The sequence below is a fragment of the Betta splendens genome, chromosome 19 (genome assembly GCF_900634795.4).
Source record: "Betta splendens chromosome 19, fBetSpl5.4, whole genome shotgun sequence".
NCBI lineage: Eukaryota > Metazoa > Chordata > Actinopteri > Anabantiformes > Osphronemidae > Betta > Betta splendens.
The window spans coordinates 12,698,243-12,710,896 of NC_040898.2; the positions used below are offsets into that span (position 1 = coordinate 12,698,243).

The following is a 12,654-nucleotide window of genomic DNA, read 5'->3' on the forward strand; positions in this document are numbered from 1 at the left end:
TGTCTATGAAACGGTAGAGCAGACGGCGTAATCGGCCTGAGTCTAGTGTAGCCGTCCTGGGCCCCGGTGCTGCAGGTGAGATGCGGCTTTAAGTAATTGTTGTTGTGGGAGCTTTGGGAGGGACGCCTCTAATCCCGCGATTTCTGTAAACCTGCAGCAGTGACTGTCCTGGACCCAGTAATAGCCGAGGTCCCGGAGGAGATTGTGGAAAAAAAGCCACAACTGTGGAAGAAAGCCGGCTACGTCTGATACGGTGGAAGAAATCGAACGCAGGGCCCTCGTGTGACCTCCCTCTGCTTCCTGGTGTCTTTAATTCTCTACAAATGGAAAACAACAATAATCTGAGGAGTTGACACAGTCGATTACAGTCAGATCATTGCAGATAGACTTTTGAGGAATTATGGAAGAAGCTCAGCTTTCAGCTCACATGTCTTTTAGGAAATGGGAAGTGTGGCCTGCGGTTGCTTTGTGAAGCTGCCCAGCAACTAAAAGCCAAATGAGCAGAATAGACATTAAATAACAAGTCACCGCAGGCGCATCAGAAAGTAGAGCTAGTGAACCCTCCGTGACATTTTGCTCTCTGTTCCTTGTACTTTTCCAGGAGAGTCATTAGCATAGATCATTAATTTCTTTGATTTTTGTTTCCACATGACAGCAGGCAGGTGCTTCAGGGTCTCGTCATGTTGTTTTAAATGCTAATCTCGCTGGCAGCGAGAGGAGGATGTCTGTGGTTCTGATCCAGCAACATTTGCATTGGTAACACACTCACGGGCCATTCTGGTGGCTTGCTTTTAATGATTTTACAGGCAAGCATCAAACTCCTGTCATTTCCACTCCGGGTGGGGTTGTTTACACAGGGAAGAAACCAAAAAACAAAAAAAAACAGCCTTGTGATCATCTGCCAATGTAATTCTCCGCTCCATCTCCTCCCAGGCTGTACGAGAACAAAGGAGAGGCCGACTTCATGGAGTCCTTGAGGAACCTTTTCACATCCTTTAATGACATGATGAACAGTAATTCAGAGAACACTGGCATGGTGAAGGTAGGCTGACGACCGCTCGCACTCGGTGCCAAGAAATATCTGCTGCTGCTGCACGAAAAGCGAATCCATCTGCTGCGATTTGCTTTGGGTGCGACTCTGTGTATCTGGATGAGCATACGTCTGTAGGTGTGAGCTAATGCAGCAGTTTATTAGCGATCAGTGTTGGGTTTCCTCTGCTTGTCTTTCTTACCTTTTATATTTGTTGTGCTTGTGTGCATCTTCCCTGAATTAATTTCATTTTGTCTGTATGTATATACACATATATTTACATTGTGCATTAGTGGAACATCTGCAGATGGAGGCTTAGTGTAGTAGAGTTGTGGTTGTGCATGTACTGTATATGTGTGTTTGTGTTTTTATCTCATTTTCACTCTGCTGTTGACTGTCCTGTGATCTGGGGCTCCTCTGGCCTTCTGCTCTTTAGCTGCTCCTTAAGGTATTTATTCCACATCTTTCCTTCCTCTTCTTCCTCATTATGCATTTTCGTATTTTATGTCTGTCTCCTATGGTTTTGTGAGGGCCGGTTTCCGAGTAGAGCAGGAGACACGTGAAAAGGAAAAGCTGCACCCTGAAACAGATGGAGCCGGTCGCATGATTAGCAGCGGCGTGTTATGTACATAACCCCTGTTCCCTCAAGCGAAGAAGCACGTGACACCAAGGAAGGATAGTAAATACTTCACATGCTTTCTGCTGGGAATGCCCCCTCTCACTCGCTGGGAATCCTCCAGACAATTTCATGCTGTTTTCACACAGTCACGCATTACTCAGGCTTTGTAGTAGTGAGTGGGTCGAGTAATGTTCATTTAATGTCTGGGAAAACTGACTCGAACTAAAAATTCTGTGTTTATTATGCACAACGTGGCCTCTTTTTTAGTGCATTTTAGGCATATACACTTATACACACCTATGCTTTTAGAGACGCCAGAGTGGCTGAACGCATGCACACGCCTGCCTTAGATCCACGTGGACACTCAACCAAAGGACAAGCTCAGGAGTCAATTAGCAGCCAGTTGCTGTGTAATTGGGTGCGATATTAGCTTTACTGTCAGTAAATTAAAACCTGATCTTGGGGAACGAGCACAAAAAGCAAGGGATCCTGTTTCCTGCGCGCGTGCCCTTGTGAAAGCATCGACAGCTGGGAGCTAATGAGCGGGTTCGTCACGACTCGAGCCTGACGCCTGATAAACATCTGGACAGACTTTAAATGCACAAATGCGTGCGTCTGCGAAGCACCAACGAGTCCTGGCTGAACACAGCGGATGTTTAGAGGAACCTAGTTCGTTAATCAGCGATTGACTGGGTAAACAGGCGGCTGGTGTTTTAATCGCTAAAAGCCAAGGTTACTAATTGAATCAGAGTCGAGGTTTTTGTCTGTCGCACTTGAGTTGTGCAGCTTTGCTTTCGGATATCATTGCGATCCCCTTTGTGCGGTACTCGCGGCGTTTCGAACGCGCCGTCGCCGTCGGCCACGAAACCAAAGCACTTCCCCGTTGCCAAACTTCTTTGATCCCGGGGGGATCGGACCAGGTGAGGTCTGCGGAGCTACATCTGTAAAGCTAATGGGCTTCTGCAAGGCCGGCTGGAGCTGCTGCTAATTTGCACAGATGCCACGTAAACACCCCAACCCACCTTGGCCGGCGTTTAGCAGCAGCCGTCAGTCAGTCAGAGGGGGAAGTGTCACCTCGGTTAATCATTGCCATTATGTATGGATGGCTGTGTAATCAGCCACTGGGCGTACGCGCTGGATGACTTTATTATTGTATTGATGGGCGCAGCCTATCTGGCTGCGTCGCAGACGGCATCTTCAGGAGAGATCGTCGTTCAGTCGCAGTTTACTTATTTATATGCCGGCCACATGTGCGTGACTCACTAACTAATATGCTGTTGTTTTTCTGGTGAAGGGTGCTGCGCTGAAGTACCTCCCCACTATTGTGAATGATGTCAAGCTGGTCTTCGATCCCAAGGAGCTGAGGTAATATTATATGTGCATTTTGTGCATGTTGTAAAGGTTTATTGGAAAACAATAACACTGCTGCAGACAATTATAATAATTAAAGTTCAGTTGTATGATTGCTGCCTTGGTTGGATACTACAGACACAAATGCTATAAGAATTGATCAGATTTGCTGATTCCAAATGACCTTCATAACCTGTCTGCCTTAATACACTAAATACTTTCAGACCACTCCCCTAAAAAGAGACAAAGAGGTTGTTGTATTGGTGAGAATGGTCTCGTGGGTGTGCCCTTGATTTTCTGTCCCATTTGAAAGTCTGCAATCAATTATGCTAAAAGGACGCGTCGCAACACAACAAAGCAGAGTGACCTCGTTTGTCGAGCATTATACTTACAAATAAGTGGAGAGAGCTTTTCCGATACAGTGGGTAACACGCGCTTCAGCTGCAAATGAGTTTATAGAAAGATGTATTTCTCGCCGCTCAAAGACCTTGAAATGTGCTTGGCCCGTTCATTTCAAAGCACTCAGCCCTCCTCCGTTTGCCCACATCCGGCACCTTGGCAGCTGCCATTGTCGCAGCCGACTGTGGGCCACACAGGGCCGCCAATCCCTGCCTCGGTCTCCCACTCCAGCGCTATCACCGCCTCAGAGAGCAGTGACTGGCCTGAGGTACAGTAGCAGGCTGTCTCCATCCTGTCTGCCGTCCACTTCTCGGCTTCCAGGACAATTTTCCGATGTTTGCAGCTTTTTACACATATAGTTCATTTGCATTGTCCCTGGTGAGACATGCATAATATAACATTTGTGGTCAATTAAAATGGATTAGACCAAGGTGGATGTGTAAATAACGTCGTACTGTAGGTAAATGGTATTTGTTAAAGTTGCACACAGCTCGAGTCCCTTTGAAGCTTTCACTCAGCCATGAATCACAGACCTGGCTCTTTTTGCTACCTGAGCAAAGGTGGCATCAGCTGTTCTCGTTGTTAGCACAAACCTGGCAGAGCGGCTGAGTTGGAGGCGGCTAAATTGAAGCCTCAGGGGTGCGGGTGTTTCATCCCCTGCCAAAACCTTTTTCTCTCTGGCTTCATCCTCATCTTGCCGGCGTAATAAGCATCCAGCTCCTTCACTGAGGACAAACTGTCGACTCTCTTTTGCGTGAGGGTTTTTATTTTCCTGGGCTGTTGAATGCTCGTTTTTTTGTTTTTTTTTTCCTTTTCGGGCTGTCGACTTTAAAAAGCAAATCTTCAGTTGAACATGAGTAGGTGAACTGGCATTAAAAGGCTGAAAGGGGTTAAAATCCTTCAGAGTAGCAGCTTTCTGAAGCAGGGCAGGATTAAAGTGGTGGTGGTGGTCGCACAAACCCTCAAAGGTTTTTTTTCCTCAACTAATTGAGGTGATTAAACTCGTCTGGACTCTATGTGGACTTGACGTGGACTCTTCTAATTTTATGTAGCTGAAGTTTGGGGACCGTCGCAAACGTGAGGCATAGGATGACGTTGAGTTCACCACAGTCTAACCAAGTTGACCCTGGGACTTTTGCTTGTGTCTCCGTAGCAAGCTGTTCACGGAGTTCATCCTGAAGGTCCCGCTGGGTCGCCTCGTGAAGCAGAAGCTCGACTGTATGATCGACATCGTCCACAGCGATCTCTTCACTCACCACGGTGAGAGCACACACACTCATCCTGCACTTACTGCCCCAGGCCATTAAGTCTAGCGTTAACGTACAGCAAAGAAGGCACAGTAGAAATATCTCTGGGTTCTCTAGTACCCTTAGCTAAATCGGTGGTTTTGCCCGTGTGTTTTAAAGTGAGAATGGTCAGCTCCTGTTGATCTGTAGGTGTAAGTGTGGACAGACAGGCCTCCGTTGCTTGTGAATGGATTCCTGATCAGCAGGAGGATCAGCTACTGTGATGTAGATACGGACTACACTGCTGCTTAGCTCCACGCACCGGCGCTTTGAACATTTTGTGCAGTCTCTGAGGCGCGTGTGTTTTCAAACTGTGCAAAGCCAGTGTTGGAGAGTGCCGAACATCCACAACAGTATGTAGCTGAGCTCCACGTTTTCATCAGTATGCATCGAATGTGTTCAGTGATGGAGGCGTTGTCTTTCCTGCCGGCATATTTACTGTTTAACACTGTCTTAAGTCAGTGTTTGTCAGCCACCTGCTGGTTTGATGTTGAAAACGTTAAGTTGTGAGCCGCCATCGGTATGCATAAGCATTTTCCAGGATGCTAATGCAAATGTAACAAAGTCAGAAACGAGACAAGCGACCGGCCTTTTAATTTTCTTTATTTCGGAGGCATAACTTTGTGTCACCTTCACTGGCGACGAGTGGAACGGGCGCATAAATCACCCGCGTGCTCGTGAGCAAATACGCCGGCCGCTCTCCCGGTCCGTGATGAGGGGGAAAAATCACTGTAGCGTCTAAAATCTGTTGGCATGGGAAGTTTTGGCCTAGCTCGATAGTTCCAGTCTGCTTGTCCTGCGATGTACATGTACACTTGTGTGAGTGTGTGTGTTTTTGTAGCAGAGAGAATGAGGATTGTAGCTTTGTGAAAACAAGGTGTGTTAAAGTCTCCGTAAGGAGATTTACTTTTGCATTTAGGACCCTGGAAGGCTACCAAGAGTGAACCTTTATGAATAACATCTATGTTGTTTGTGGCTGCTCACTAATGAAATGTGGGTCATTTTGTAGTTGTTTAGTCCGGGCTCTAAACTCCAGCTTCCGCATTGACAGAATGACATAAAATCTGCACCGCTGCAGCGAACGTGCAGCTCCATTATGCTGGAAGGACGGAGGTTACTGCTAATTGGTTTCTAGGGATGACAGAGTCAATAGGTCCAGTAATAGTCCACGGTGAAATATCTTGACAAGCACTGGACAGATGGGATAAATCCTAACGACTTTGGTGTCGCCGATGGCTGCAAACTTCCAAGTTCATGAAAGGAGATTTCGTGGAGCGATGCTCGGGTTTCCATGTAATTGGACGCAGGTAATGATGGTCCTCGGGATAAGTGTTGACATCATCTACTTTCTTGAAGCATGCCCCTCAGGCCACATCAGCCTTTTTGACAGGATACTGCAAAAAAAAACTATCCCTTCTGATTTAGGTGTCACCCAGTCAGCTTGTCGCACCCCGTTTACAGTAGGTTACTGTGAAATTAGCTTGCTAAGTCTCTTGCATCAGGGAAAATGAAGAATTCAATCATAACACGATGAGAATATTTGTGTAATTAATGCACAAATCAGTGCCCTAGTTATTGCAAACACCTTTTCAGATAGTTCAGGAGCCCTGATTAAATTCCTCCTTGATTCATCCATGTCAGGCCTTTTATGAGGAGCTCTTGTTATGGCTAATATGCTTAATTCCAGTAGGTCTGACAGTAAATATCTGCACTCGCCCCTTTTAAAGATGCCGGTGGAAATGGAAGCATTGAATTCCTCCCTCATCCGTCTTCATGGAATCACTTCACGCTGTTCAATAATACATGCACTTCCTTTAGAAAGCAGCGGTAAACACGGACCGTCTTTACGTTCAGTACCTCTGGGTGTTCTTCTCGAAGACGTAACTGCAGGTCTGCTTTGATAATGTGCATTTCCAGCATTAGGCTTCTGTCGGCATGTTTTGATCAATAATGAGGCTAAAACGTATATTTTGCCGCTGATTGGTCAATTAGAGTCGTAACGCGTCATATTGAATCCGTCATTGCTCAAAGCAGCGGCGCCTTCCTACGCGGTGGTTATAAAGATTGCTGAGGGGACTGACGCAGCGCTGGTGATGCTTCCACTCAGTTTACTCCCCGTTCAATGTCTCATCATGACTGCAACTTTTTCTCCTTTCTGATAATGATAATTATATTTTGTACTATTTGTTTGTGAACTTGTTTTGGGCCAGTTTTACAAAGGAGTCCATTGTGATGAGATATCGAGTGGATAAATGAGATGTCAGATGATTCGGATTGTTTCTTCTCTTCTGAAATTTCGAGGGAGCCGCTGAATTGCTGTTGTCATGACTCCTCTTTTTTTTATTTTTATTTTTTTACTACCGCTGGTCCTTGGGATTCAATGAATAAACTCATATGTACATTGTCTTCATTTAATCGTCTCTGCTGTGAGGAAGCCATTAGCAAGCTGCGTGTGTCTACATGGAGAGTGTTTAGAGCATATGCTGCGCTGCCGTCTGCAATCCATCATCTGCTGCTTGTGCCGGGCGCCGCGGTGACTGTGTGCGCGTTTGCCGCCGTCTCCGCAGACTGCCGCGAGATCCTGCTGCCGCTGATGACGGAGCAGCTGAAGTTCCACCTGGAGAAGCAGGAGGAGCTGAAGGCGTGCTGCCAGCTGCTCAGCGACATCCTGGAGGTGCTCTACAGGAAGGATGTGGTGAGAAACACAGCTCCTCAGCTTACGCGCGCTTCCACTTCCCTCTGGGACAAACCGTAGCAAACAAAAGTAATCCAGGAGTCCCTCCGTAAATAAACATTTCAGCGGTGCTGTGTAATCCATTTTATAGCCTGCATGCGCTGAACAGAGCGCTTATCACAGCGGTGTTCATTTACCATGCCATACAGGTGGTCCGTAGATCATTGGGGATAAGATGGGGATAATGTATTAGTACCGAGTTGTTAGTTATGCTCCAAATCTAATATTTAACTTTTTTTCTCCCACTTTTTTTACACTCCACCATCAGCCTCGCATTCGCACCTCAGGTCCACTCAGACTCCCCCATGATCGATCGACAGGCTCCAGCCTCCGTTAGGGTTCATCCACCTCCCCTACCTGCACTGACTTTCGCCCTCCTCGTCTGTCAGTCTCATCTCGGTCTCGCTCTCGCTTTGATATCTGTGCATCGAGCACCAACGTAATAAAGACCAGATTTTCTAAAAAATAAAAAATCATCCTGGGAATCAACTGCATCGCTGTTGCTGATTTGCATTTGAAAACCCTTTCTCAGATACCTGATACTCCCACCGTTCCTCCGTTAAATTAAACGCTCCTGTCTGTTCGCACACAATCTTGGGCGCATGAGCTGCAGAAAGAGAAATGTAAATTATTCATATTTTAGGTTGAGGCTGCAAAGAGCGATCTGCTTGGAGAAATGCCCCCCACTGACACTTTAACAAACAGCCCACTATCCACTCAAACTCGCTAATAGGCAAGTGTATGACAGCGATACAGCCTCCTCAGGGATGTTTTCCTCTTCAAAACCTAGGCAGCACAATATATAATTAAAACAATTTTGGCTGCATCAGTCACGTTTGTCAAATCGCATGAAAAATATCTTTAATAAATGTTCAAGTTTGTGTTAAAGACAGATTTTGGCGAAGATGTCAGATCTTCTTTTAGTTTTGAAAAAAAAATAAAAAAAAAGCTTGTGACAGCTCTGTCGATACCGTACATTTCTCCCCACACACGTCTGCCTGTAGGATTGATGATATAACTGGATATATAGGTGAACGGTACATGACAGCCTGAGGATCACCGGCATCCGCTCCGGTCTGAGGCTTCGAGGTTCTGCGCACTAACATTCATCAATCATGTATTCAGCATTCATTTTGAAACAGATGGCGTGGCCAATTTGTACATTCGCTAGCGGAGACTAGTGGAATGCGACTCACGTAAATAAGGAGGGTGCGTGTGTGTGTGTGGGCACGCGTTGACGCCTGCCTTTTTGCCTCTCTAAGGGCCCGACCCAGTGGCACGTGCAGATCATCATGGAGAAGCTGCTGAGGACGGTGAACAGGACGGTCATCTCCATGGGCCGCGACTCCCCGTACATCGTGAGTGTGTCTCCTTCCCTGTCTCCACGTCCTCCCGCTGCTGTTTTTCTGCTTTCGCTCGCTTCCACACACACACACACACGCGCACGCTCCAATTCAGAGGCCTCTGCACCAGCGCTAGCTCAGCTCCCAGATGCCCAGTGCAACTCCGCCAAAGCTATCATTAAAGGTAACGTCTACAGAGGCGTAATGCTTTCACCCAACCCCAGTCTTGGAGTCCTTTTGATCTGCCCATATTTTCTCCAGCCAGTTGTTTGTGTGCTGTGCTTCCGTTGCTGCTAAACTCCGTCTCCCTGTGTCCTCCTCTAAATTCAGTCACACGCGTTCTACCTCTGCGTGTTTTAACAAAGCGAGTTAGGATTGCGGAGATCCTGCAGTCTCTCTCTACCCCCCCCCCTACGTGTGAAGGCATTCAGTCAATGCACCAAGCCCATCGCGTACATGGGGAGCTCTCCGCTGTCGGCGCCTCGCGCTGCATAATGTAGCTCTAAAGAAGCTGCGAGTGAAGCCGAGGCCTCCCTCCTGCCCTTGTTCTTCCAGCCAGCTGCCTGGAGGGGGTCTAGGACTTCCACTTACTCCAGTCCGCTCGTTCTCGTGCCAGTAAAAGTTTCAAAGCAGGCTGTACGCTGGTAGATGTGCTGCCTACTTTTACTCCTCGCATGTGTTTCGCGCATCGTAGAAGATGCGGCTCTGCTTCATCGCGTACCTGTCTGTTGTTAAGTGCGTCCGTGTCGGCGTCGCCCCCTGCGGTGAAGGTGAGATGGCTGCTGATCAGCACCAAAGCGGACCATCCTCCCTTCTTGTTAATGACACTGCTACCCTTGACCCCCCGTGTCCCCCTTATTAAGAGCGTCTACGGCAGCTGCCCTCTAACTCACTCTGCTCCTCGGTGCAGCGCCGGCTTTTATTGTCCCTACCGGGCTTTTCTCCGCTCCCTCCACCGCGTGCGCTAGAGGTCACATCAAAGGCCTGTCTTTCTGAAAGCTCCGAGTCCCTTTTACTCAAACCCTATACATTATACAGTGCTCGGGACAGCAGCTGCATTTGAAGCAGGATCCCGAATTATTATTTAATGATCAATAAGGTTGGTGTGAATTTTTTAGAAGCGATGAGACCCAGTTTGTGCTGCTGGAAACGTTGTAGCTTTCTAATCAGAGGGCTGCTGTTGCTGCCTCCGGGTGCTGCGGTCTACTCTGCAGGCACATTGTGCGCCTCTGCTCGCACAACACGGCAGCCAACCACCGACCTTGTTCTTCTGAGTGGCAGCCTCTTACATTTAGATTTATGCATTAACGTTCTACTCTGCCTCCTGCCTCTCTCTCTCTCTCTCTCTCTCTTTCCTTTCTCCTGCCGGTGGTGGACACAGAATGTTGATGAGAACGATCACAGCGACTGCTCGGGGGCGTTGGTTCGGTTGTGTTGTCACTGCAGTGCTACGCGTGTTAGCAGCCTGGGTTTGCGTCGCTGGACAGCCTAGTAGGGTTTGCCTTTGTATTCACGCCCACCCCCACACAGCTTGCGACTACATTTGCTCTAGCGCTGTCGCAGAGACATTGGCCCCTCATGAAACGACCAAGTCCTACCTGCGTGCCCTTGATTTACAGTCTAGAAGCCACTGCTAAAAACGGGGCTGTGCAGTCATCTGCATTTATGCTGACCTTTGCATATTTAGTTATGCAGAAATGAAGAAGTTTATTTAGATTTGAGTGAATGCTGATTGTTGTCTGCAGCATCTCCTGGTTTTCCTGATGCTATTCCTGAACGTGCAGAGGGAACGCAGTGGAGAGCTGCAGGGGAAGGAGTCTGTGTTATTGATTGACAGTATGGGGCTGGCTATAGGGACTGGAGCTTTTTCTTTACCGCATGCACTCACTGACCGAATGCTGGATAGTGCAACACTGCCATGTGAAAAATGATTATTCAGTCCCGGGTCCTCTCCCTCTTTTATCTTTGTCTTTATATTTGTGAATCTGTAAATATTTCTCAGCATCTTCCCTCTTTTTATGTTGTCTCTCCCTCGCCCTCTCTCGCTCGCTCGCCCGCTCGCCGGCCAGACTGCTGCAGAGCTCTTACAGAAGAGAAGCATAGTGAGATATGGCACTGCATCATAATGCCTCAAACATTGCACTTATCACTCACTCACTGCACCTCTCCTCTCCCTCTCCTCTGCTGAAAGTTTGACTGAGTGTCCTCTTACGTTTATTGACCCGGTGACAGCTCGCGTCAGACACGCGCTCGCTGTCGACGCCGCGCGGAAACCACCGGGACTCGCATTTTGACGCGTGTCACCTTCAAACCACAGGGGACGGCGGTTAAAGCGTATAAGAATGAGCGGGTGGCGTGAGGCTGCAGCGGGCGTCTTGTTTGTGCCCGCGCTGCGCTGTAAACAACCACAGAAGGCCCGCGGCCTCGCCGGGGGTCGGGGCAGAGGAGGCTGTGCCTCACAGCAGCATTTGTTCCTGGGGTTTCGTGCATCCGTGCGAGGGTGACTGCATCCGTGGGGCATTTTGCTCAGAGATTTGTCCTTAGTTTACCTCATTGCTGGTGTGTGTCAACCCAAGGCAGGTGCACGCACGTACACAAGCGCATGGATATGTATCTAAGTCAGGAAGGATGACTCGCAGGTCCTGAGGCAGGTTGACTTTGTGCACAGATGCTGTTTGCTGTGTGGTTCTATTCTGCTCTAGTGTCGTCCAAAGAGACGCAGAGGCTCATTTTACGTGTCCTGCTGCTTGTTATGTACATTGATGGATTTGCACACAGGACTTTTAAACCTGAGTTAAATTTTTATATTTTTAGCAATTTGGCTTGTTTAAATTTCAAGCTGACTGACGAGCTGCAAATCAGTTCATTTAGTTTGGGGTTATAGAATAATAATAATCAATCCTATCAATAGAAACAGCTAAAATCCTATTATTCAAATGATACCAGTTTACATCATGCTTTGAGAGCTCTATATATTTCTGTTTTTATTTTTTCATGGTTTGCATATTAAATATTTTTCCTTGTTTAAAAAAGAAACAGTATAAAATACACAGTATTGCACATATTAAATCAATTGCACTTCTTAAGGTACAGATAAACATTTAGTCTAGTTTGCTCTTGGTGCTACATTAGAATTACTGAAAGGAACCGACCTGGCGTGTACAAGAGTGGAGGTGTGACTTACATGTAGCCGACAGAAAGCAGCGCGTCAGAGCGTGTGAAGGTCAAACCAATGCTATTTCATTGTTGGCTAAGTAATAACAGTAGATAAAGATATTTTTTATGCCCTTGTAGCCATTTTGGAGCGTTTCCTGTCTTTTGGGCAGTGTTTTTGGTTTACAGAGAGACTCAGTTCCATCCTCCTGCTTGTTTTATTTTATATTGGCTGCGTTCCCACTCCTTACAATGGCATTAGCCCTGTTTGATGCTATACAATATATTTATAAATAGTAAATACAAATGTCTTTTTGCTGTACAGTCATTCAACCCTGTATGGTTACTACAGTATATGAACTCTCACTGTACATTTGAATATGTGATATGTTTTTAAAAAGGGGGAAAAAGCAAAAGATGAATCCTTGTGGTGTTCTCCTTTTTTAAAAACAGTTTTTTGAAAAGCTAGAAAATATCCTGCAAAGTCTAAAGGTTGTAAAAGCGTGCAAGGCTGCGTGCCTGCCACCGTGCACCGGAGGAGCCCTGGCTGTGCTCGGAGGTGGCAAATTCAGGCTTTTTGTCCTTGTCGTACAGCAGGTGACGCAGCGACAGTCACGCTGCCTCCTGTCATCCCCTCTAAGAACCAGCCTAAGACGCTTCTGTGTTTTGAGCCAGAACTCACTCTCTCGTTTCATACGTGAAGTCTGACTGTTCCCTTTGACGAAGAACTAAACTGGATG

At 47.1% G+C, this 12,654-nt stretch overlaps 1 protein-coding gene across 2 annotated transcripts in view; it reads left to right on the top strand.

Annotated features, from left to right (window-relative positions):
- dock1 (dedicator of cytokinesis 1) overlaps positions 1-12,654 on the top strand; it is a 101,338-nt gene that overhangs the window by 31,329 nt on the left and 57,355 nt on the right. For both annotated transcript variants that reach the window (XM_029135555.3, XM_029135557.3), the window contains exons 23-27: positions 934-1,042; positions 2,944-3,014; positions 4,552-4,658; positions 7,252-7,379; positions 8,681-8,776. In XM_029135555.3, coding sequence (XP_028991388.1) covers positions 934-1,042; positions 2,944-3,014; positions 4,552-4,658; positions 7,252-7,379; positions 8,681-8,776 — 511 coding nt within the window. The remainder of the gene's footprint in view (positions 1-933; positions 1,043-2,943; positions 3,015-4,551; positions 4,659-7,251; positions 7,380-8,680; positions 8,777-12,654) is intronic.